Source organism: Hirundo rustica, chromosome 3 (assembly GCF_015227805.2).
Source record: "Hirundo rustica isolate bHirRus1 chromosome 3, bHirRus1.pri.v3, whole genome shotgun sequence".
NCBI classification, from domain to species: Eukaryota; Metazoa; Chordata; class Aves; order Passeriformes; family Hirundinidae; genus Hirundo; species Hirundo rustica.
Window position 1 is genome coordinate 53937412 of NC_053452.1, and position 26407 is coordinate 53963818.

The 26407-nt window shown below is 40.6% G+C and overlaps 1 protein-coding gene across 6 annotated transcripts in view; it reads right to left on the reverse strand.

Moving 5' to 3' along the window:
* Positions 1–3144: 3144 nt before the first annotated feature.
* PLAGL1 (PLAG1 like zinc finger 1) overlaps positions 3145–26407 on the reverse strand; it is a 44978-nt gene continuing 21715 nt past the window's right edge. For 3 of the 6 annotated variants that reach the window (XM_040060029.2, XM_040060031.1, XM_040060030.2), the window contains 6 exons: positions 15770–15925; positions 14591–14703; positions 12197–12346; positions 8644–8763; positions 6594–7090; positions 3145–6162 (listed from right to left, as the gene is read on the reverse strand). In XM_040060029.2, the coding sequence (XP_039915963.1) occupies positions 4887–6162; positions 6594–7090; positions 8644–8763; positions 12197–12346; positions 14591–14703; positions 15770–15925 (2312 nt within the window). In that variant the 3' untranslated portion in view covers positions 3145–4886. Of the gene's footprint in view, positions 6163–6593; positions 7091–8643; positions 8764–12196; positions 12347–14590; positions 14704–15769; positions 15926–17237; positions 17255–19884; positions 19990–22187; positions 22294–26407 lie in introns of those variants that run through there. The other 3 variants (XM_040060033.2, XM_040060032.2, XM_040060034.2) reach the window with 3 other exon arrangements.

Sequence of the window (26407 nt, forward strand, 5' to 3'; positions counted from 1 at the left end):
AAGAGAAAACGACAGTGACTGGTCGGCAAGGATGTGTTAAGGCTTTCTTCTGACACATTATGGAGGATCTTAAGGGACACAATTTTTCAGCATCGTTTCCCCCTGAAATGCTACAGCTACCAATAAAATAAGCAAACTGCAATTCATTGGCTCAGATTTGGTTGGGGTTTTTCTCTCTAGGCTACAAATCTTGTTATGCTATCCTTTTTAAAGCTGTGAGATTATTTGTGTCCATTGCCAAAATTTAATTAAATGATTGCCCAGAGGGGTGGACATTACCAGCGCTTCATTCAATGGTTTTAACAAAATGTAGGAAGATCCAGTACTATTTTCTTTTTCTTTCCCCTAATGTTTCGATATATTGAACATGACAAATGAACATTGTGGAACTTCATGTGAATATTTAATACAATCTTCCAGTAAACAATAAATGATAGTGATTGATACATGATAAATGACCATGTGTATTGTGCATCTCTTCAAAGCACTTTGAGTTCAGACTAAAACTTAATTACTTTTAAAATTTGATCAAGACAGAAATTTTGTGGAGGTCTATCCCTTATTTTTTTGGCCACTTCATCCACTGTCAGCCTTGGATCACCTTGCATAAACTCTCAGTGATGCAACAAGTAGGGGCTTTTTAGCCCAATAATTTTCATTAAGGCTATCAATTAAAATCCACAAGGAATTTTCTTACCAATTACATGCTCATTAAGGAAATGAAGATGAAAAGTAGTTGGACACAGCGGTAATAAATACCATTTTTTAAAGAGTTTAATTAAACTACTTAGACTCTAGCTAATAGTGATTAGATGGATACAGAAAGGATGACACTGAAGCAATTGTAACTCCCAGAGCTAGAAAAAAGCACATATGACAGTAGCCCCAGTATGTTAATGCAGTGCTGCTTAGCCTTTCTTTCAGTCCAGGAAGAAGAGAGGAAAAGCCCCAAACCCATTCCAAACTATACCGTGTGACGTTACCATAGTTGCTTTCTTTAACAAACAAATAAATGAATCCTCAAATTTAGAGCAAGTTTTATTGTATGTCCCCATTATTTTCTCTCTGTGTATAGAAGTGTAGGATTTCACAGCTTAGTTTCCAGTATCTTACCAAAAAAAAAAAAAAAAAAAAAAAAAAAAAAAAAAAAAAAAAAAAAAAAAGGACAGGAATGATGTATTGAGGAAAAGCATTTTAAACATTCCACTAGAAATGAACCTATCATTAATGTACGGAACGTACCATCTCAGTTCAGACTGGCTGTGAGAAACTCTCTGAAACTGACAACAATTTTTTGACTAAGAAAATGAAAAGTTCCAACAGTTGGTAAATAAAATAGAAGGAAAAAGAAATGCGCTTGGTTTCTGATATAGGATGGAAACTTAGCAATAGATCTACTCGTGTTTACATAGAGGATGCAGTCTTTTGTTTCATGTAGTATAATTTTAGCTTCTTGACATTTTTTCAGCAGGTTCAGGGTTTTTTTCTTCTTTCATAAAAATAATTTATTTCTTTTCCAAGACCAAATGTTTACTAAATTTTGTTCTTTTACAGTATGATTTGATTATAGCAATTCAGTTGTTTATTCACCCCATACTGCTCTGCTTCTACAGGTTTTCAAGCAGAGTTCAGATAAAAGATTATTTTTCTCTATTTGAATTTGAGGTAAGGTCCTAAGATCTCTCAAACCTTTCTGTCCCATCTCTTAGCTGCTGTGCCATGGGCTCTCCTACCTTCTCCACGGCAGTCCTCTGTCCTTATATCCACTGCTCACACTTGGAGGAGGAATGGCTGTGCCAGAGAAGGAGGGCTTGTCAGTGCTCGGGCTGCTGCCTTCCTCCACTGTACCCACGGTGGATGTGGGGCTGCTTCTCCCCACACTGGTGCTGTCACAGCCCTGCATGAGCCAAAGGCAGTGCCACCAGAGAGATGTCCTGCAGCTTGAACCTCAGCTACTGATGGCCTCTGAGAAATGCTCACAGAGGTTTCCCTAACAAACATGTTCAGAAAGTCCAGTCCCACTTACAGTATTAGGTGACTCAGGCCTATCTCACATCTCTTGAGTGACAAAACATAACAATTTTTTGTGACAACATAACTTTCTGAAATAAAGTGCCTTTCTTTGTCATGGGACATCATCAACTTCTACTACATTCATGTTGCCAAGAATCTGGAAAAAGAAAATTTAATGGGCTGATGGGTTTAAGCAGCATTGCACATTTAAGGTTTGCTTTTGTGCTTTACTTGCAGACACCATAACCATGTGCTTTTAAAGCATTTTAAAAATGTATTAAAAGTGATTATTTTCTTTTTATTTGAATGAGACGGTCTTTAACCTGTAGTTACATATGCAGATGAAATGCTTTTCATCTTTCCATATTTTGGAAGAGGCTGAGATCAGGCAGCAGCACCTCCCTTGGCAGCCCAGAGCTCAGGTACTCTGCTCTAGGGGCTGAAAGAGCAGCTGAAAAAACGTGCTCAGTGTCCGCAGAATGTTTGCTTCTTAACATCACATTTAAATTCAAGGACAAGTATTTCAGTAATTACTGACATCTCCAATAAAAGCACAAATCAAAATGACAAAATGTGTATGATAAGGCCGTACTATTTTTTTTATTATTTTTTTTTAATTTTATTTTATTTTTTTTGTAGCAAAGAATTTTTTGTTGTAGTTTCAGGTTTTTTGGGTTTTTTACCATTACATTCACTTGCTTGAAGCCAAGTGAATACAATTTGCGCAAACAAGGAAAACAATGCACTTAAATGGATATACACACACCTTACCAAGTCCAGATGAAAACACAAGCCTGGCTGTAGAATGTGCATGTAACACTGTTTGCAACCCTTTCCCTATTCTGGAACTCATAATTTAAATAACTACTCACTGGACATGACTGGGCAGTACCTGTTCTCCTTCTGCTTGTTGTCACTATAAGGAATGGCCTTAAAATTCCTCTTGGTTCGTCTTACGCAAAAATTTTCGTAATAAAAAATACTCCTCAACACTGCCTCTGCAGAACATATTCTCTCATGAACTGCATTAAGACAATCCTTAATCCAAGTACCGATCAGCGTTTAAGAATACTCAATGACATTGTACAATTACAGTGACCCAGAGCTCAGTAACAGCAAACCAGCAATCACTTAAAAAACATTTTTTTTTTTATTTGAAGCTCTCTGGAGATATTCCTGCGATTAACAATGGAGAAGAGAATACGCTTGTTCCATGTTATATTAGTAATGACCATTGGGTACTATGGACTCTCTTTGGATTTAATGGAAGAGTCATTCTTGAGGTTTAAGAATTTACTCAGATTCAGAAATTTTGTGTCTGTTTTAGATGAAATAGAATCCATTAGTAACTGAGCCATCTACTAAAACCATGATTTTTTTTTTTTTTTTTTTAACTATGGGTTAGGCAAACAAATTAAATTGTGAAGAGTTTGGTTTTTTGTTTAATAATGGCATCTGGAAAATGTGATTTTTACAATTTCTGCTTGTTCATGCATCAGATGATAGGACTGTCACACCAACACACTGTCCACAGGAACTGTTTATGGAGAATTTACCCAGGAAACAAACAGTCTCCATGGTTCTAGTCTGCAAGAAACAAAGGTTGGAGTCCAACTGCAGCAGTCCCAATGTTTCTGAGCAGAACTTGCTGAGTAAAATGGCCTCAACCATTATCACACCCACTAATTTCAGTTGACACTTGTAAGGCAGGCTCAGAACCTGGTTTTGAACAGGGCCCAGTGTCAGCTCACCACCATAGCCCCTCTGTGCATGGACCTGTCCCTGGCTCCACAGGGGTCCCGCTTGGGTGCAGGCTCCCCTGGGCCAGGGTTGGATTTCTGTGAAAGCTCCTATTTTCAGATAGTTACAATTAATCATATCCCAGACTAAACAATGGCCATTTTTATCAACAAAAGGTGAATAAAGGCCCCTTAGGTAGAATGCATTATTTTTTATTAAGTGTTAAATTAATCAAGCTGTTGACCCAACAGGATACCATAAGCTTAAATTTAAGCAAATGCTCAAGTGCTTTACTAGAAAGAGAGACAGAGAGAGAGAGAGAGAAAAGTGTCTGATGTCTTGACAGATCCAGCTCAAAATGAAAATTATGTTCTGTTCACGCTTGAGACAATTCACTTCCCATACTAAGAACTGCATGTATCCAAGAGAGCAGGTCTTACACAGTTGTTCAGAAGCAGTAGTTATTTCAAGCCCTAGAAAAGAGGCAGCACAGGCACACAGCTGAACTGCCCACCAGAAAACAAAATCTAGTTTAACATAATCATAATAGTGATGATCTTCATTGAAGCAAGTGAAACAAGGATGTGAGATTTACTCTTGGAATGATTCTAATTTAAATTAAGGATTAATAAAGTTCATTAATTAATTGCTTAACAGAAATCTATCTGATGTTGATAAATTGTTTGTTACATTTGCCATGTGTACAAATTTGCTGTGATTTATGGCTCATTAAATTGATTTCTTTGTGATTTCCCCCCTCTTCCCATTCACCCTAACTGTATTTCTCCTATTGCAGCAGCCATAGTTTTATTGTGCCTGTTAATATACTTTGCTGTCATTGAAGATAGTTTTTCAGTTGTTTGCATGAAAAGAAAAATATAGAGGGAGCTGAGGGAAATATGTTAGTACTACTGTTGTCATATGCTAAAAACTAATAGTATGAAAAATAGAGCTTCTTGTTTATAAACATCCTGAATTTAACTACCGTGTTCATAATGTGCTTTGAAAACATCTGGGGCAGGTTTTCTTTAAAACAAAACAAAACCCAAACCACCCCAGTCCTAACAGATTTAAGTAAGAAGCACAGTCTTTTAAAAAAAAAAAAAAGGGAAAAAACCCACACAGGGTAATGGTTACTTGAAGGCATGGTGAAAGTGAGGCAGTGTTACAGAATTTGTAGTGGATGGAAAGGAGCGAGGAAGATGATGCAGCTGGTTTATGGCCATCCCCCCAGTGGCTAGCTGAAGACCTTGCTGTTGGCCGAGGCCATTCAGCCTGTGTGACGGTTCCTCTGAGCCAAATGCCATTGTGATGTCCCCAAGAGTGTTCTGGTTGTCTCCTGGTGGGAGCTGCCAGAAACCCATCACATGAGTGAGATCCATGAAAGGCAGGCTTGCAGTTTCACTTGCTGCCTCTGTCTCTTTGTGCGCTGGATACTTGTTAGTATCCCCTACAAGCCCTGAGGAAGCTTCCTCCATACTGATTTTGTGGAGAAACTGAGGTTCTGGTAATGGCAGGTCCTCGAGAAGATGCACATTGTAACCTTTAACATCCACTTTTATTGGTAGATTCTTGAGGGATCCTGTGGCAAATGAGGTAGAAGTAAGGTCATATTTGTTGGGCTGATGAAGGTTCAGGTTGATAGGGACAGCTGCTGAACATGGTGTGGGAGGGACAGCTGGGAGGCTGTCTGCACAGCCCATCCTTTGCAATTGAGGAGAAGACTCAAGAGGAAGAGCAGTTTCTAAGCTTGGCTGGGAATGAAGATGTGAGCAGTTGTATTCCTCTGTTTCTGAACTATTCACAATCCCATTCGGCACAGGCACCCTTTCAGGAAGGGGGGACAGCATGCTGGCATCCTCCTTCAGTCTGTATGAAAAGAGCTGGTCAAGGAGACCCACAGAGTCTCCATTCTGCAACCTGCTCTTCAGCAGTTCCTGTGGATGAGTCTTCCTAGTATGGCGTGTCAAGTGGTCCTTCCGCCCAAACCTTTGGGCACAGAACTGGCACAGGAAGTCTTTGCAGCCCGTGTGAACCACCATGTGACGTCGCACATCTTTCCGGGTATAGAACTGACGCTCACAGTGGTCACACTTATGCTTCTTTTCCTTCATATTGCCAGTCGGTTTCCCTGCATGACTTTTGAGGTGTTCCAACAGAACCTCAGTACCACCAAACTCTTGGGCACACACCCTACACGTGAGGTCCCCACTGGTGGCAGCATGAAGAGCCAAGTGTCTCTTATAGCCTAGCTTGGTGTTGTACTTCTTGCCACACTCTTCGCACTTGAAGGCCATCTTGTTGGGGTCATGAGTCTGAAGGTGATTCTTTAGATGGTCTTTCCTGTGAAAGGTCTTTTCACAGTAGCCACACTGGTGAGATTTCTGCGGAGAATGAGTGGCCGAATGCCTAACAGAAAAAAAAAAAAAATACACCCACAAAATAAGTTATTTGTGTTCATATTTATTCTAGTACATTTACTCTTGCAGCCTCTAAACTTGAAAACAATAGAATTCTTGAAGGAAGGCATTCTCACAACTTCTCAGGTTATCAGTAAAAGCCTAAATTGGGAAACTGGGAGGGGGGGGGGGCGGGGTGGGAGAAGGGGAAGAAGGTGTTAATCATAAAGTATAGAGTAGATTAAAACTGCTCAAGATCATATTTTTGAGTAGCCACCATAATTAAGAGAGTCTAGTTTTCTCAAATTCTATCAAGAACAGTAATAATAATAAAAACTGGACCTCAGGGATTAACTCTCACTAGAACACCCCAAAGGAAAAAGAGGTCTTTTTTTTTCCCCATACACACCCAGTAGAAAAGGAAAGCCTTCAGAGCTGTACCTGAGCAGTTTGTATTTGGAAATGAAGGCTTTTGTGCATCCGTGCTGTGAACACTTGAAGGGACGATCCCCTTTGTGCGCATAAGTGTGGACTGTGAGCTTGTCAATGGAATCAAATATCTTCCCACAGAGTCGGCAGGGATAACCGTCTGGCTGCTTCACTTCTTTTCCCTTCAGCAGTGAAGACCGACCATTCCTCCATTTAGGTATAAACCTTACAAGGGCACCACAAGTGCTTCCTGAGCTGGCACAGCTGAACTTTGCAGCAGAGGAACAGGAAATGGTCCCAAAGCATTGAGTAATGCTTTTGCCTAATGATGCTCCTCTCAGTTTCCCTTTGAGTTTGCTTTTTGCTTTTACAGGTCCCAATTTATTTGGTGGTCTGAACCTCGTAGGAAGGACTCGGTCTTTATGGATGCACTGGTGAGATTCCAACAGAGCAAAAGTTGCAAAAGTGCTTCCACAGCTGGAGCATATCCAAGGGTCTACGGGCTCTTTCTGCAATGAGAACAGAGACAGCTCTTTCTTACTAACCATTCTAAGGAAAGGTCATATTCTCCTCACTCATCTTCTCCTGTGCTTTTCTAAGACCCATAATTGTCTTTGGTGATATTTACTTCCATGTGCTACTACCTAGCTGTTCAACTCACAATAGATTCTCTCTAGGAGTAAAAACTCAAAGGAAAGGTAAGTTTGGCTAAATGCTGATTTACATGTTTTTATTTAGCATTTACTGTAACCGTCCTGAGTCCTTCATCTTTGTTTATCTGTGCTTATTGAATTTAAAAGTCTCTATGTTTGTTGTATTTATGAAATTACTCATAAAAGCAGTTGTAAATTGTACTTTATCCTTGGATTGACATAGTTTATCTGCTATTCCAGCCACACAAAAAATGGGATGAGTTTCTGTACAAAAATGTACATACATTTAGCCATACAGATTTCCTTGTGTCTTGGACCAACTCCATGCTTTACCATACAGCAACGGTCAATGGCTCCAGGAGAGACTTCCTTGCTTAGCTTGACATTTGGCATTAGACTTCCACTAACTGGATAAGAAACACCTTAGGTTTAGGGATCTCAAGCCTATCCTGACTTAAAGCCTTTTTTTTTTTTTTTTTTTTTCCCCCAAACAGTGCTATTATTTTATTATTTGGACATATTACTTCCGTGGAAATAAGAGCTCTCCTAAATTCAGCTGAATTCATTTTAAATACTGATATTTTAAAAATGCCGATGAAAAACTATTACCAAAAATCTCCAATCACTGATGAAATGTACTTCCAATTAATGCATGACCATGTACATCCTCAACGTCCTCTACCTTTTATGTAAGCTTCTCATAAACCATCCTTTTCCCTTGCTCTTAGGCTAGCTTGCTCTGGAGGGCATGGTGAGGCTGTATCCACTCCATCTTCATTTCCCGACTGAGCCCTCCTCTCTGCTAAGCCTCATGTCTCATGCTGGGGCTCTCCCACACCTTCCTTCTGGGCAATATTCTAAAAGCCTCACAAGGCTTCTTGGAACATGAATTCCTGGTTCATTTGTAGTCCCCATTTCACGTTCCTTCTAGATTAAGTATTGATTTTCAGCCATGTTTTTAACATTTACAAACTTTTCTTATCAGTTTAAGGATTTTTGGTGTGATACAGAGGGGAAGGTATTTGAATTAGTAGAGAAGGGTTACTGAACAGGAAAGACTGAAATAATTAGTGGGCACTCTGACCAATCAGTCAGAGCAAAAGAAGAGGAAACGGTGAAAAATGTCTGAGGCTGGATGGCTTGATTATCCACAGATTAGTGCCCATCTTAAGTATTTCCAATACATCAAGTGCTGTCACTTACTTCTGACTATATCTGATGGCTCCATTGGATTACAAACACAGGACAGGAAGAACAACCTTTCTCTGAGTAGCTGCTTGGTTGAAATCACCCAAAATACTCTATAGCCTACACTCGTACTACCAGAGTTATATAAACAGAAAAAAATGCAAATAAACTGTAATTTATTACATCTAGTGATGGCTTCAATGCAGAGTAGAGGTACTTACTGCTACTGGAGGCAAAGGAGAGACATCTGATTCTTCTTTAATGAAGACTGCAGAAGCTTCCATAAATTTGGCATAATCGGCAGCATACCATACTTTCAATTCTGTGTGGGGTTCAATTGGCTATGAATGGAAAAAAACCATATGTTTACTTGTGTCAATTTTCCTAAACCAAACCATACAAAAGACAGGGCCAGGGCAGGGGTGTGGAGTATTTTGTCCTTACCCAAACTGCATTTTTTGACTCTGTTTAAACTATTGGTGACTTAGTTTCAAGATTCAAGCACTTTCTGACCATTACTGCCCACTAGGGTTTTCTGTTTCTAAAAGTGGAATTGTGTATGCACAGAGATTTGGGGCAGCGGGGGGCAGTAGCAGGAGGGATGTCTCAATCCTCACAATCTTTGTTCACTGAGATGTGTTTGTCTATGATGTTCAGACATCCAGCAGTCTCTCTAAGCAATATCCCATGCCCATTCTTTGATGTCTGGAAGCCCACTGGATGTAACACTTAACTATAGGGTACAGGCAAAGGGAAAACACATTGTGAATGCACAAGATCTTGGATGCCTCCTGGGTATGTCACACTGAGCATGGGTGCAGAGCTGATCAATATGTGGAATGCAAGGCAAATTGGTGCCTTTCCATGCAGTGGCTCCAGTGTGTCAGGCTTGCTGTGAGCGGGCTTTATCGTAACTCTGCCCTCCTTCCACCGAAGCCTTCCCCCACACGATTAAGGGAGCCCATAATCGGCAGTCTCCCATCCAGTCATGCTTGCCCAAATCTCTCCTTGGACTGGACTATGACCTCTTCTGACAAATACTTTCAGTCAATAATATAGCAAATAGAAAAAGAGAGGCATGATTACAGTCACTGGCTAAATAGCTATTAGTTATTTAAATGCAAAAAAGAAAACTAAACTTGGGGGGGTCATAATTTATATGACTCCCTGACCCTGTACACAATTTTCTTCATCTATAATAAAAACCATCATTGCTGCAACAGGGGTAGAGCCAAACTGCACTGTACTTGTAGTTTTATTTTAACTAAGAAAATCCCGTGCCACCAAAAGAAAAAAAACAACCCCCAAAAAACCCCAAACAAACTAGCCCAGAAAGAGAGCAGCTAAGTCTTATTCCAGAAAATGTGACATCATAAAATCCCCTTATTTTGTAATATTGGTGTTGGTTAAGCATGGTAGAGAAAAGACAATGTAGATTGTGAATGAAGACAGGTTAATTGTGGGTTTAATGCTGAAAACTGAGTTTTGAACTCCCAAGCACAAGCCTGCCTGCTAACTACAACTAGTATGGGTTAGGTGTACATTTTGATAACACCTGTCCTAAACAGAAATGGTCTATCCTGAATTCTCCACTCAATGGAGGACATGAGGCAGAGCCATTAATTAGGAGGCTCATCATGCATTGTGAGACAAACGTTTAAGGATGTCTTGGGACCTTGGCCTGTGACACCTGAGACTGGTGCCCACAAAAAATTGCACAGTGTGACACTGTCACAGCTTTCTGCCCAGAATTCCTAGACCAGCACCCATCCTTTATGGGAAGCTGAGACCTGGTCAATGTGACTTTGGGGGAAGAGCAAGTGCATCAGTGTGTGAAACAGTCAAATAATTCAAAAGCTCTCATCTCAGTAAAACTGACATTAAATATCAGTACACAAATCCACTACAAGTTGTCTTTTACTCTGTGCCACCAGTGACAATAAGAGAACTGCAGCAACCACATGAAACTCTCCTGGGATCAGACCAACAGCAACCATAGATGTTATTTATTTCCTCGCAATTCTATACCTTTAAAAAGGTATAGAATTTACTTATTTCTATGGATTGCAGCCATCAGGTCAGAAAATAAGATAATGGTGGTGTCAGGATGCCACTTACACATCTGCTTTAGTAGCTTTAGTTTCATGCCACTGAAATCCCATTTCTTTGTAAAAACGGTGGGGAAAGGAGCCAATCCTACTCCCATCTTAATACACTTTACTAAAAATGTCTTGAGAAAGCAACTTCAGAATCAGCATTAAGCCAGCCTCACAGCACGACCAGCAGGGTGTGCCTAAGTGTAGCACAAGGCCATCGCATCACTGACCAGGACAAAATCTGCAGGATGCCACAGCACCCTGAATAATACTGGGACTTCAGAGAAATAAAACTGAAGTAATACCCTGTGACACACAGCACAGCAAAGGTTCCAAGACACATACCTCATCCTAGGACACTCTTTGTGTCAGTGTATAGGATGCAATTCTCCATTAATGCCAATGTGTGTGGTTCTGCTGAAGTCAGTAGATAGCTGGTTCAATAGGATTTAAATTATACTGGAGGTTTTATGTTACCAGCTTATAACAACTACTTCTTGGAAAAGTTCATGCTTCCCAAATAGAGTATTAGTAGTCCTGTCAATTTTACAAGCATATTCATGCATTTCAAATCAAGTTGAAATCTCAAATGATTGCATGAGAATCTCAAACACAGCCTAAATATGTCTCAGAGCAGCATATACCATTTCACATTTTTGGTTTTTTTCTTAATATTTGTGTTGATACTAATCCCAAAATCAACTATATTCCATACTGTTATAAAAGACTTTAAGGGTATGAAATGTTATTCTATCATCACCACTATACAGTAAATATTTTTCTCACTGTGTAGGTGGAGAAACAAAAATGGAGGATAATCTCTAAATTCTTCTATACCACAGAAATATGTGCCAATCTTGGATATGAAACTGAAATGCTGGATTTTAATTCATAGTAACTAGTTTTCACCAATATTCTTTTTTTTTTTTTTTTAATTTAATGTTGCTCACAATGATACACAAGCATTATGTTCAACAGATATCCATTTTGCAAGTGTGCAAAAGAGTTATTTCTAATTAAAACCAACTCTGCCTAAGAAAATGGCCAAAACAATAAAAAACAAGACTGTATGTTCTAGTTTCATTTATCAACACAGAGTACTATGCTCTCTCTCTTTAGACAAAGATGCAGTCCAGAATTTCCAACATGAATTGATCATTTCATGGCAATATTGCAGTATTCTAAGTTTTGCAGTTAAGTCTTCAGATTTAATGAGCATGGAAAATTCTACATAAAGATTCACTTAACACCCTGTTCCCGAGCACAGAATAATGTGCTCAGAAAACAACGTGTCCAGAAATGTAATAAAAGGAAGGAATTTGTTTGTTATTTCCAGAATAAAGTACTGTTGAATGTAATAATGCCAAACACTCTCACCATATACCTACCTGGGATTAAAGAGCGTTCAGTTTAAACACTATCATCATGAATGATTTTTACGTTCCCTCGGCTCAGTTTCTTCACTACCCACAACAGCAAGTGCACAACACCTTTTCCTGACAAACCCCATACACTGCTTGCTTTACTACAGATTAAATGGCATTAAAGGTTGGTATGTATGTCATGATCCAGTTGGCAGAATATAATCAATTTTTTATTGTAAAAGAGTTCATCTTCCAGAACCTTTGTCTCTAAATTTCCTTTTGGATGACAGATGAAGCGATGTAGGTTTAACTACCTTAACTGTTGTGAAGTAGACTTCTCCACAGTGCTGATAAGCCACGAGGGTCTGTTCTTCTTGGTTCCGGGCTAGCCGGACAAACATCATCCAGTTTCCACAGTCCTCATTGGGAGTGTCCAGAAAGTATTTCCCTCCATCTTTCAACACCTGAAACAAAGAGAACAGGAGGACGACTATGATAAAACCAAGTCCTGTATAGAGGCACATTAGTTTTCTTTAATTTGCAATCATGGTTGTTTTGAAATAGATCACTCTTAATGAACACTGAGTGCAAAAGAAAGTGAAGAATGAATACCTGCTGAGCACCCCACAACTAAAATAACTGTAGGCCTTTGTATGTATTTCCCATTTATAGTTCATCATTTTTATGTTATATAAAGATAATATTATAAGAACTAAGTGCAGGTAGGTAGAAAGATAAGCTTTATGCCTTAATCTACTTCCTGAGCACTCGATAATCTCAAGCTTCAGTGTTACTACATTTTGCATGGAACAATTGTATAGCTTGTGTTAATAAGTCCAGAGAAGTAACACACAACATAATGGCATTTTAATAGTCTTCTCTTTTTCCTCTTAACAATGCAAAAGTAAATACAAATGAACAGTTGTGCCAGAAAGGTCTTTTTCTTCTTCCTTTACTTCACTCTACCTACATTCCCCTCCAAGAGAATGCCCCTATGAGGCAAAAACTACCAACCTCAAACAAGACAGTTGCTTTTCTGCAATAGTGTCTCAAACATGGACAAGCAAAGCTGCACAACTGATGTCAGCACAGATTGTATTGTATTTGTTCTATTAACTACCTAACTGAGCAAGTAACCGCAAAAAAAAAAAAAAAGAAAAAAGAAAAAAAAAAAAAAAAAAAGAGTTGCATTTTCATTGCTTCTGAGAACTATTTTATCTAACTTCATCATGTTTCCAATGAAAGCACCTGCCTGTTGGACAAGTTTGGTCACATACTCGTGCTAGGGAGAAGTCAAGGCAGCTACTGCTGTCATATTGGAAATCTGGGACTCTAATCTCCTCTTCTGAAGAAACAGCCCATTCATCAGCCAGAGCTGTGCTTATCACTGTATACTTTTAAGCAAATGGTGCTGACTGATAGAGGATAGGGTGTGGTTTGCAATGGCTTGGTGAAGAGGAAGGAACTGGGTGCTTAGCTCATCCATCCATTGTTAGAGAAGTACATTCTCTGCATTTTTAATTGTATCTAATCAAAAGACTGAAAATATTTAGTTATAGAAAAGAACAAATCTTTACTGGTATCCATGTGCTATGAAAATCCCATAGATGGACAGTGTTATTTTCCTGGCAGATGATTCTCATGATTTCCATGTGCAAATCAGGTTTACAGCTACTGCTGAAGCTATTACTACTTTGAAGCTCTCAAACTAAAGTTCAGAAGCATTTCCTCACAACACAGTGTTCTCCAGTCCCAGGTTTCTGGAGAAAGCTCAAATGAAGACACAGTGTGTCACAGGACAGCTGCTGCTAGTGTCTCTCTATGTGGGGGTGAGAGAGTCTGATATGAAATGCAAACTCTGGAAGAGCCGTGACCTGTTGGGAAGTCTTGACAGAGGCTGTGGTTTGACCATGGACTCAGACACAGAGCTGTGCTCAGCCACAAGCCTGACAGCAAAACGCAAAGACTGGGGCCCAGAGGACTGCGATCAACTCTCACTCCCAAGGAATTCCTGTGGGAAAGGATGTCTGTGTAGATTTGTCTAAGCCGCATTAGTCCTGAGAGGCCACAATTTTTGCTGGATAAATAGTGTCATAGTCCAGGTGAAACAGTCAGTACCTACATGTGCAGCAACAGAAGGTACCAGCCCTAAATAACAATCTGATTAAATAAATGGAGGTAGAGCACTATGTGTCAAAGTCTATATAAAAATTAACAGTTATTATTAATTAATAACAATAGCATTTAAAATAAATTAATAAGTGTTTCCCTATCCCTGCACTGTTTCTCCCTACTAAGCCAGTGCCTTAGTGCATATTTCTGTCGCTCTTGCTAACTCGGCACACAAACTCAAACCTCCCAGTGGTACAGTGTAAAGCACAAATCCTTTTGTGTTATCTGGGAAGAAAGTTCAGTAGCTATGCTCCCTGAAAAGCTTATCAAGAGCTGTTAGACTGATAGCCCTAACACCCTAGAAATGGTAAAACTAGAAAGCAGGAAAGAAAAGTTCTAGAAAACAGTCTACAGGAACATTTGGGTACTTCAGGTTATGCTGTGCTGCCTAATAATGTGATTTACATTCATACTTACACATCAAAAGTACAATTAATGAACTAGATCAGATGGCAAATTGACTGATTAAAACATCTAAATAAGTATAAGCTGCTAAGGACACATATGCACTTCATAGAAAGGCAGTGGGTTTTTACCTGCAGGACTAGCCTGCTCTCATCATAGCAGGTCAGTTTTGTAGACAGTTGACCAACATAAGGGCCAAATTGTGTTCTCTTCTGTATTACTTTCTTTGCAAATACACCAAGAACTGTGAACAAAACAAAGAGCAGTCTAATATTAGTACAGACATCACAAACTATTTCTTGTATGCATACAGTTACGAAAATGAACATAAACAAAATAGTGCAGAACAAGGATTCTTTTTCTAGACAAATAAGCCCAGTAAATAATTCCAAGGTGAAAAAACTAAAAAGGATGTAAATAGGTACTGATTTTTTCTTTTTTTAAAATGGAAACTACATCAAATTAAAAAGTATCAAAAATCCATGACAGGATGTTAAACTGAATATGCAACACAAACGTGTCAACACTCCTCAATCTACAAACTGATGTTATCATAGTCGTCTGCTTTTTGGCACCATTTGGGAGGTTGTTCTCTCCCAATAAGAGTGGAGAGAATCTATAAATCACAGTATTAGCATTCTTAATCATTCCAGTTATTCCACTGCCAGATCAATGGAGTGACAGTGTAGGCATCTTGTCATTCTCCTTCTGAAAAGCAATCTAGGCAGAACTAATTTTACACAGGTAGCTGTGGAAAATTTGCACACTGAGAACATCATTCCTTTGTTCAAGTTTGGGCATTCAAATTGCTTTCCTTTCAGAAGGAAACAACATGCTTTCTGGAATATGAACTGAAAATGCTGCAAAAGGTAAATTACCCCTGTGATCTCTTGAGTTTGCAGGGGGTGAATAAGGGATGTCATTTACCATGTTGTTTCTGACCTTTCATTGAATACTCTTTCCTGTTTTGCATGCTTGGGAAAAGAGAAATAAAGTAGTACTGCATGGTTGTTATTATTAGATACAAATTCAGCATTCATTAAAATTGGATTGACTGAACAGGGCTAACTGGTTGCTCACAGCTAAATGTCACACCAGCTCTGGCTAATGTCCTGCCATCAGTTTATGCGTCTGTTACCAGAAATCAGTCACAAGAAACAGTAGCTGACTGTGAGTTTCAGCTGTGCTCAGCTGAAAACTGTCTTCATAATGCTAATGCCCAATGATTATGCCTTGAGTTACTCATGAAAACAGGCCAGTGTTTTTGTCTCCTTTTTCTCAAATGTGGGAAAAAGAGCTAAAATACTTACTCTGCTGGTTTCCAGCTCTCAGCTCCAACACTCGCAAAGTGAGGTAGTGAGGTAGGGTGAGACGGGCTCGGCTGGGAATAACCCTATCTTTAGCCCTGATGAGTGGTCCGTGGAGTTTGCATTCTCCTATAAGGCTTTTACCGCAATCCTCACACCCTACAAATCCAGAAAAGGCAACCTGTTACTAAAAATGACATACTGCTTTCCAATTTAGTCTCTTCTAATTTTGTCATCTTGAGAACACATCTGGAATTACGAATGCTTTTCTTCACATCAGTGTTCTACATTAGGTAGTGAAAAGATTATCTGCAAGTCAAAACTAAACAAGGAAGGTTTGAAATAACACCTCCAGTTTGTGCGTTCTCTCCTGAGCAAATTGGTGGGTCTTGACCTCCAAAGATTTATACCCATGCTCATTTGGAAGTGTCACAAACTGTGCCTTTAAAGACTAGGACGCGAGCAAAACTGGACTTCACTGCATGCCCAGCTATAAAGTAGGATGCATATATTTATATAGAAATGTGGACAAAGTCATTAGCAATAACCTAGATAAGGTTGGTTCCTTCCAACCTTACCCATTCTGTGATTATGATATTCTGAAATTTGCAGAGATCCAAGGAATCCAAGAAAGACATTGTGTCTGCTGCACAGACCATCCTCAGTAGAAGACGAGACCCTCAGGGTACCATGAGAAATGAGTAGGACGGGTCCTACAGCCACAGCTCAGTTGACAATCATGCAGGAGCAGCCTCCTCATAGGCCTCTCTGCCTGTGGAAGCAAGGAAAAGGGGCACACCGCATGTCTGTCCCAGCTGTTGGTTCCCAATAATGACATCTGCAGGCTGAACACACGGGCCATCCAGAGAACTCATTAAAGAGAAATACATGTCTGCATACTGACTTTCCCCCAGCACAGTGAGATATTTTTGGTTCAGTACAGCTCAAACTGGTTGCCAGGGCAACTCCTGCAGAGCAGTGACAAAACTGAGCAATGAGACTTTCCAGCAGAAGGTCATCTCAGCACTGGTGTCACACAGGGCAATGGGAAAAAGGAGACTTCTTGCACAAAACCTTTTTATAGACAGTAGAAACCAAACCAGGGAGCCAACAACGCTTTACAACTGAGTTAAAAAGAAAAGCTGATATTGGTCATCCATGACTACCTCTTTTTGTTTTCCTTCTGAAAACTCTGCTGAGCAAGTCTATTCAGTAAGTGACAATACAGAGCAGAGGAGGGGAGCCAGAACAGCCAAGAGAGCCCAAGGGAGCACTGTAGCAGAGACTGGGGCAGGAGAGGTGAGGCTTCATCACAGACAACCAAGGAGCATAAAGGGCTCAGGAGACAGTGCCCAGGGAGACATCAGAGATAGTTTGAAAAAGGACAGTAGCACCATAAATGTCATATTCAGGGTACTTCAAAAAGATTTCTGTTTGCAAACACAAGCAGGCACTTGACTAAATCACGCACCTTGAGAATCTAGTCCAAAATCTCCCCAGATAAACCTGAAGTATTCCTACTGAATTCTTTGGGCTCTCCATCAATTCCAACAGAGGAGATAGACTTGTGTATTGGTCAGGCTGCAGGCACTACAATAGTCAGCATTTTTCAATCATTTGTGGAACATGTAAGTTTTCTTTTGCCATGGCTCCCAGGCTGCACACCTGCACTGTGAATAGCTGAAAAACATTACTAATTTTTGCTAGTGCTACAGATAAAGAACATGCCCCTCTACAGGCATCACTTAAAATGCACAAAAACTCCAACAATATAGCTGCCAGGCAGATTTTTCTTGTTATACAATTGTTTATGTACCAAAAAGTCCTTTACAGTTAGGCTGTAAGAAAATAAAAATATTTCCTTGATGATTTAACTTAATTGACTTTTAAACAAATTCACCCTTCTGAGGGCAACAAAATTGTGAGGGTTTCCTGAGCTTGCTTTGAATAATAGTGACTTTGTCTCAAGTCAAACAGCTCCTGCTTGAAGAGTCATTGTATGCAAACGGCTGAAACACATTACCAAAAGCAAAATGGAGACAAAGAACCGCTGTTAGAGGAAGGATGTGTCTAATCATAAAGTACACGACCTTATCAATCCATGCCATACCTCTGTGATTCATCACTAGCAACCTCCTGAGCAAACCTTCCAGCTGCCCCAGGGCAGTGCCCACCTTCGAGGCTCCAGGGTGGGCAGCTCATAGGAAGGCTGGAAAGGGAAAGCAGGGGAAAAAAAAGGTATCCCTTGAATCAGCCTCCAAATTCTGCAGTAGTGCTTCATTAGCTAACCCTCCTTGGTCCTCCAGATCCAAGAGAGAAGGTCTGAAATGATTCACACGTGGGTAGCAGAGAGGCTCTCCTCTAAAATCAGGAACTGCTTCGCATCCAACTGGGTGTTGAGCAAGAGCCTCCAAGCTGAGCAGCTCCACAGACAACTGCCTAGGCAGCACACCTCAGCAGCAGCACAAAGACATCAGCAAGCCCTGAACATAATTACCCGCAGAGCTGGAAGTGCTGTTAAGCACCTTGCTACCGTGGCCTGGGACTCTGTCCTGGCATAGCTGCCCAACACCTTGAAATATGAGATTAGCTCAGTTGGTTAGAGCATAGTGCTAACAACACCAAGGTTGTGGGTTCAGTCCTTCTACACTTAGGAGTTTGATTTGATTACACTTGTGGGTCCCTTCCAACTCAGAATATTCAGCAATTCTGAGAAATATTCAGAGCTGTCCGACGTTTGTTGCGGTTTTTTGCGTTTCATTATATGGGTCATGAAGACAACTAGAATGACTTAAGTTATTTAATAACAGGCACACTGGAATTACATTCACTACACAGTGTTTCTGACCCCACGCCAACACGTTAGTACCCTGACTGCAAATTTATTGCATTCTAAAAATTGCCAGGTGCACAAGAAAAACAGAATTGGAGCACTGCAAATAGAATAACTGTAGGGGCTACTGAAGAAATGGAGAACTTTGTAATTTCTCTCCCCAAAACTAACAGTGCAAAACTGTCAAGTTCACATTCTTCCTCAGAGATAATTACAGAAAAAGTCATGATCCTCTGTGTTTCAATGCTAAATTACAGATTCCATTGGCAAAGGAACGTACATAGAGCTGCAGCACAGAGTTTGTAAAGCTCACAAAGATTTTATGACCCTTTTTAACCTGGCTAATTAAGTAAAATATATTTTTTCAATAACAGATTCAGAATACACTCTAAGCTGTTCTGCAATAGGGCGCATCCAGCTATGGAAACAACACGCACTTTGTCGTATTAGCACTAGAAATTAAAAACACTTGGTCAGAAAAATCACCTTCTGCAAAGAAGATTTCTTCTGTTTTTTGCTAGGCACCTTAGTACCTCGTCGCTTTCTCAGTTTCCTTGCTCCCTTAAACTGTATTTACACAAACAAAATTAATGGATTCGAGGTCATGTGCAAGCATGCAAGAAAAAGTAATACTGCCACCATTCCTCTGTTTTGTTGTGATTTAGATGAGTAGGCAGCAAAAAGAAATAAACAAGATTTATAGGAGTTACAAGCTGTTAAAAACTAGATTTACTATATCTTTAGAAAAACAATGCCATCTTGTCCCCTAGAGGGTTCTTCTTCATTCTTCCTCTGTCTCCCAATGACCCTGAAAAATTTCCAAATAATGCCTTTTTATCTATCTGTAGGTAAAACTGCACAAGTTAATAGATCTTGTCGCTGTTAAGATTTTTATTTTGCTGCACCTCCCTGCAGCGGGGCACAGAAGAGCCCTGCCCTGGTGCAGGTGCAGGCTCTGACCTGGCTGCAGGTGTGCAGCCCCCACCCCAATCACAAGGACGAGGTGCTCACCCCTGCCAACCACTGCTGGAAGGGCTAAGAGAAGCGTACATACATCTCCCCGACACCCCCAGCTGGTACCCCTGCACCTGAATGCCTCTGTTCTCGCTTCTCCCACACGTTGGGAGGCATGGTTGGCAGCAGCCAAGCCCAGGCTTTGCCCTGCTCTTTGGGTCATCACAAAACTGAGGCCCGCTGCCCGCAGGATGCACTCCCACCGCATGAGCTGACTGGACGCTGGTAGCTGCGTTCCCAGGGAGGGGAATGGGCTGTGAGTGTGGCTCACCTGTACTGTCCTCACCACGCTGGTGCTTCGCTCCAGTCCAGGTCTAGGTGACAGCTCTCGTTTGCTGCAGCCTATAGAGCCCGGCAGCCTCAGCTGCCAGCCTGCCTCATCCTCCAGACAGCTCTGGGGCCAGCCACGCTGCTCTGGGACAAGCTCCCGCAGCCAACGGTAGCCAAGCTGGCACGGCAGCTTGGGCAAGCTGGACTTGAGCACAGTCAACAAACTGGTTTCCAAAACAGCAGCACGGTTGGAGCGTTGTGCCACCCCCCCAGGCACAAGCCCGGCCTCGGGTAGAGCTCATTAGCGTGGGCAAGGAGCCACGGGCTGCGGTTACGCAGAGCCCTGCTGCACAGATAACGGGAGCTATACATAGCCATGCTAGGAACTGCAATCGCTGTCGTGATAGCTCGCACATGCCACCAGATCCTTAACCAATCAGCAGCGGAACATCACTTTTAAAAACCAGTTTGCTAGAAAACAGATGCCTATCAGGACCTCCTCCCTGCATTTTCTCTAACCCCCGCTTTCAAGCGAGACTTTACGGTACCTGAACATTTCAGTGGCCCACAAGATGCCTGCGGTGCAATTACGTCCCCTGTGAAGGCAGAGGTAAATCATTCCTTTTCAATTGTCCACTTGGAGCAAATGCACCCTGTGAGAAATGATCAGAGGCTGAGCAGACCCTGGCTTTTGCCGTGCTCTTTTGCAGCATTAGAATTAGCTCCCATGCGCAGAGGGAACAAAGATCAGTGTACACAGCAGTCCAAATCCTAGCCTAATTACAATCATAAGATTTGCATAGCAAACAACGGTAATTTATTCCTGAGTAAAACTGTAGCACTTCGTTAGCCTTGTTCAGCTTTCACAGAGAGGAACACTGCAAAAACACCTTCTGGATATTTTCTGTCTGAGGTACATTGCACATGCCAGTCTTGGTTCTCTTAGCCAAAGGTGCATGAGGGGTTTCCAGCCTGAGGTTTGGTCGGCAGCATTCTGGGCTGGAAAAGCTTGATATCCTGGTTCTACAATTTCTTTGGCAAAAAAGTCAAAGTACTCGATTAGCAAACAGTTAATCACAAGTTATTTTCCCATTGTTGTGGGCCACTGACACACACTTTCTCTGTAAAAATATTTATGAAAGAAGCCTTATATCCTAAGTTTGATGTGCAAAATGAAGCTTTGCACTGATTCATAACTGATTCTATTTATACTGTAGTAAAATAGAACTTGTTATAATTACCAGAATTCAGACTCATTTTATTCAAATCCCATTAACCTCTGATATTTTGTTATGCTTAATTGTCTACAGACTGATCTTTACTTTTTAACTGTAAGAACTGATCCCAAGTCCAGCATAAAAATAAGTGAACATTTCCTCAATGTCTCCTTTTTATGTCTTTTCTATGTCATACACCAAAACCCTGTATTAGCAGAAATGTACAACTGCTCAGCTCTGTGTGGAAAAAAAATAAGAAATAAATAAATCAAGAAACCTCACTACAGGCTGACTTTGCAATTACAATCATTCACCTGGTTAAAGACTGAAGACTTGCACTTCTGTGCATGACACTGTCTTATTTTTATTTGGGAAGCAGGTGCAGTGTTTTCCATAACCCTGCACCCAAAATAACAGCACCCTCACAAGGAAGGGAACAAGAGAGGGGAAAAAAAAAAAAAAAAAAAGGAAGGTAGATTTACAGATTTACTCCTGTGTGCTTGAGAGGGAAACTTTAGATTTCAAGCAGAGAGTTCCCATGTCTTTGACACATGGAAACCCTGAAGCCTTGCAGTCTCTACCTGCTAGCACCAGCACAGAAACTGTGGACATGCTGCTGGGGCAATATTGGCCCCTTACCAAGAGCTTGTGCTGCCATGCCCAGGCTTCCTGGTGAGAAAACCAGAGCACCTGAGACACAGGTGAAGGGTGAGGAAGCGTCCTGGTCCTGCTCAGGCATTAGTGGCACTCTGCACATAAATGCCTACTGTTCTTGGAGGCCCCTCCCTGGGAAGGAGAATGCTAGGTGGTTTGCAAACATCCCAGAAATCATTCTGAACATTAAACATATTCATGGGAACATGACCTCACTTTACTAAAATGTAAAACTTTAAAAATGAGTTACTATATTTGGAGACAGAAACAGAGAAAGAGAACAGCAAACATGCCTTACTGCCACCCCACCCCATACATTCAGTCAGACCAGCAGGTCAAACTGATTCCTTAAAACCCAGCACTGCAGGTGGACCTGGCCCTCAGGCACCCTGACCCAGCCACTGATTTGCTGTGACACCTTCCCTCACCTCACCTCCAACCTCCCTGTACTTGTCTTTGTTCCCAAGAAGAATGAAGATTTGGAAGGAGAGTGCATCCTTTCGTTTTCAGCAGTGGGAGATCATCTGTCAAGGCACCTGTTCCTCCCTCACAGCAGTATGATCCTGACCAGCTGTTCTTATGGAAGAATGCCTCTAGAAGGGTGGCTCAGCACTTATCTGACTGTAAAGAAACCTAACACAAAGCATGTGTGCATTTTTCTGGCAGACACAAGTTCCAATATGTAAATTCTACCAAACTGCAAAACCATTTGTTATACAAACACATACAAGATAATTAACACTATGATTAATTACTAGTTCCTAATAGAGAGTTATCATGATGATAATCAAGCTCATCTGGAACAGTAAGCCTTCCACCTGGGGGCCATGAATACTAAAACAGGCATAGCCCAAAGGAATTTAAACAGTTTTTGTTAAAAGTCAGTCTCACACTAATCCTAGTGAGGCACGTTCTGTCTAGCAAATCTGTGGAGCGAAACAGTTAGAGAAACCTCAAGCAGCACAGCTGGGCTATGAAATTCAGCAGTTTCTGCATGTTGCCATGAACGCTGTGCAGCAAAAGCATACCTGTGCTCTGTTGTCTTACAAACTCCACAGAAAAAAAGTTACCTCCACTGTTTGAACACCTGAAAAGGCAATAACTTGCACATCTTTCCTGCAAAACTAAAGGAGAAAAAAGCCCCAAGAAACCAAACAGGAGGGAAAGTATGTAGGCGCAAACTTCACTGCAGTCTGATCAACTAGTTTAACAAAGTTCTTGGAATGCCCATTCATCTAAAAATGACCTGAGGTCAAAAAATTCATTAATTGATTGAAAGCTAATTTTAAAAGGAATCATTTTCTGGTTATTCTTGGGATAAAACTTACGTGTCACATTTCCAGTACACCACATGGGATTTGGTTGTTATCAGAATCCGTATATATAAATGAGCACAGTTCAAGTGAAGTCACCTCCCATAGTTTACATGCAATAGCTTCTAATCAGTGCAGAGACTTCGCTCTCTGCTGAAAGCTGAGCACATTTCAAACAATCATATTGAAAAATGCAGTTTGATTTTCCAGGGGTTTTTTTTTTCCTTCTCTCTCACTCGCTCCACTGTCTTGGCATGAAGTCATAAGTAACAGAGAAAGAGGTTAACAGCAAATTCACAGAAACAACTGCTACTTTTTATAGGAAAGAACCTGAGTCAGCATAGCATGGTCCTATGAAGTGCCCAGCAAAAAGCTCTCTGAGAGGAAAGCCTTCCTCTGTTGCACTCTGCCTATCTTCCCCAGCAGCAGTCCAACCTGGTGCAAGGCTGTGGCTCCTTGGCTGTGGCACTTTCTGCTCGCTTTAGGTCTTCACTAGCACTATCCAAAGTGTGCTGCTTCTATACTGCAGACGGCAAGACTAAAATCCCCTCATCAGAGAAACACAGACAGCCACCAAGAGAGTCATATTCAAACTGCTCATAAGCACCCTGTGGCTCCTGGGCCACATGTTGGACCCCCTAATCTGCATCTCCCACACCACAGATTTTACCTACCACAGCAGAAGTATTTTATATATCTCAAGCACTTCTCTTTTGGAGAGATTTTTGGCAGGACGGTTGATTTATTTTTGCGTCAGACGTTTTAGTGGAAAATGTGAATGCTACTGTAGCAGTTCAACACAGACACCAGAATCATCCATCTTTATAATAGCAGAAAAAAACCCCATAGAATACATCTTCCTAAATGCACATATGTATAAATACACATGCACACAGCCACACACACCACATTAAGTGCATTAATACCATCAGTTTTATTGATGGCAGGTCAACACCATGGTTTCAATTCTGATAAAGGAAGTGCAGTGATTATAATGACTGAAGCTTAGTATCGATTAGTTGAAATATTTCCAAGCCTTGCAACATTCCCTTATAAGGGAATCTTAGATTGGATCTCTCACTCTTTCATTGTTACTGGCCTTCAAGTCTAGATGTTGTGTGGAGGAGACTGGTGGAAAACTTATTGATAAAATCTACCTCTCCTAAGGAAACCAGCCCAAATCAATCCTTCATTTTCCACTGGTGACCTTCATCCTGGACTTGTGGGAACTTTACCAGCACAGACAATAGCACCTGGGATATATTTCCAGCTGCTTACTGGAAGAAAGAACCAGGCAGGTAGACACACTTTGGAGAAGGTAATATGAATTTAGAGGAGAATGCAAAGAGGAAGCATGGCATGCAGAGCAAAGAGATACAGTACTCAACCTGTGGCTGCAGAACCTGATGTCTTTAGAGGCACATCTAAAAACAAGAAGCAAGTACAGCTACTGGGAATCAAAGTGCAGTGTTTGCACCCCAGGACCCACTTCTGCAGGTATCAGTCTGTGCACGTGACTCCACTGATGTGCAAGTAGCCATATTACAAAAGAAAGAAGTCCATGTGGAGAAGTGAATACATGGACACTTAAGACTGGTCAGGGCTGAGTCCTGAAAGAGCATTCCAATCCACATTATACTCAGTGGAAGCTATTAATAAAACTGGAAAATGACTTAACTTCTTCAGTGAGCCATTGAAACTTCTTACTGATATTCCCACCCAAGAGAAAAAAAAAAGTTATTTTTTTTATCAATGAACCTCAAAGTATATGTATATAATACTGAAATTAAGGAGTCATCTTTTAAAAGCTTTGGCTTTTGTAAATTAAGGGTCATTAACAGCTTAGCAGAACAGCTTTCGTTCTTACGATCCACTTCGTAACAGACATCTTCTGTTATTCCTATGTTCATTTCCAACAGGAAAAGTATGCTTGATTCCCAGCCTCTCTGGGAAAAAAATGGGTAGGAGACTCTCATCCTTAGTCTTTATGACCCTCTTCTATTCTCCTCTTTTAAGGCATGAAGTGATTTCTTTTAAAAAAACCACGTAGGCATTGGGAAGCTCTGCTGCTGAACAGACACAAAGATTTATTTATGTGAAAAAATACTCACATGTGCAAGTATTGTATCTGTGTTTCCACTCATTCATTTTATTTTTCCCAAGATACAACATTTATTTCTTTTTTTCATACAAAAAATATTTTTATGGGGAACCATATGATAATTAGATAATGACTTGACTAACACTAATAAAGAAATTATGTCTACCTGCACTTCTTTAACAGACTGATTAAAAAAGGCTAATAAGATTGCCAGCAACAAATTAGACAGCAGTATAGTACATTTTCCTCACAATAACTATTCTCCTGAGGCATAAGGACAGCCCTGTAAGACACAGAAATACAAAGTACATGATTATATATTATTATAAGAGAATTGCGTGAGACTTGCAAAATTTTGTGGGTTTAAAAACCTTGTGGAATTTTTCATACAGATTAAGCTCTCAACTCAAATTATAAAGCATCTCCATAGAGCTCTATTTATTCTGCTGACAGTCATCCCAGTTTGAGAGCAAATAAAATTCAGATACTTTTTAGAGATTTTTGATTAATCTGTAGTTTCTTTAAATTATTTGCAGAAGTCACACACGCACACACAAATAACAGTAGTCACTGTTGCATGAATCTAAGAAGCAATCTTGCAATGCAAACTTGCAAAGAATTTGTTCTTATTTCCTAGCTCAAAGAACAAGATCAACAGATGGTAAAACACCACCTTGGGGGAAATGCACCATTCCTCAGATATGTATTTATATAACTCTTGTTATTTAACATACATATTTACTTAAAGCTGTGTATGATTACATATCTCACCTTGTGTTTGGTGTATTTTACTCTGTTGGTTAGAAATCAAATATTTTATATTTCTTCCACTTCAACATTGCCAATAGGTCAAAACAATTTCATATTTTATAAAGATGTTAGAAGAGGCGAAGGGACAATTGTCCTGCCAGAACATCCCTACGCACCTCCCCACTCACATCTGCCTAAGCACCTTCCAGTCCAGTAAGTTAAACAGAACACACTCTGCCTTGTCTTATCGCCCAAGGAACGGGGAACAAGTGCCACCTTCCGTGTCACACATGAATCATCCACTTTCTTCCCCATTACACCAACTAAAAAAGCCCCGATCAACCGAGCCTTCCGCGACTGCGATTCTTTTCTATTTGCACCTTTACAAGTACCCAGGAACCCTCACTGGTCAACATTTTCATAACACATCGAGATTACAGCACTAAAAGGACCTACAAATATATCTCCCGTCCAACTTAAATGTTAACT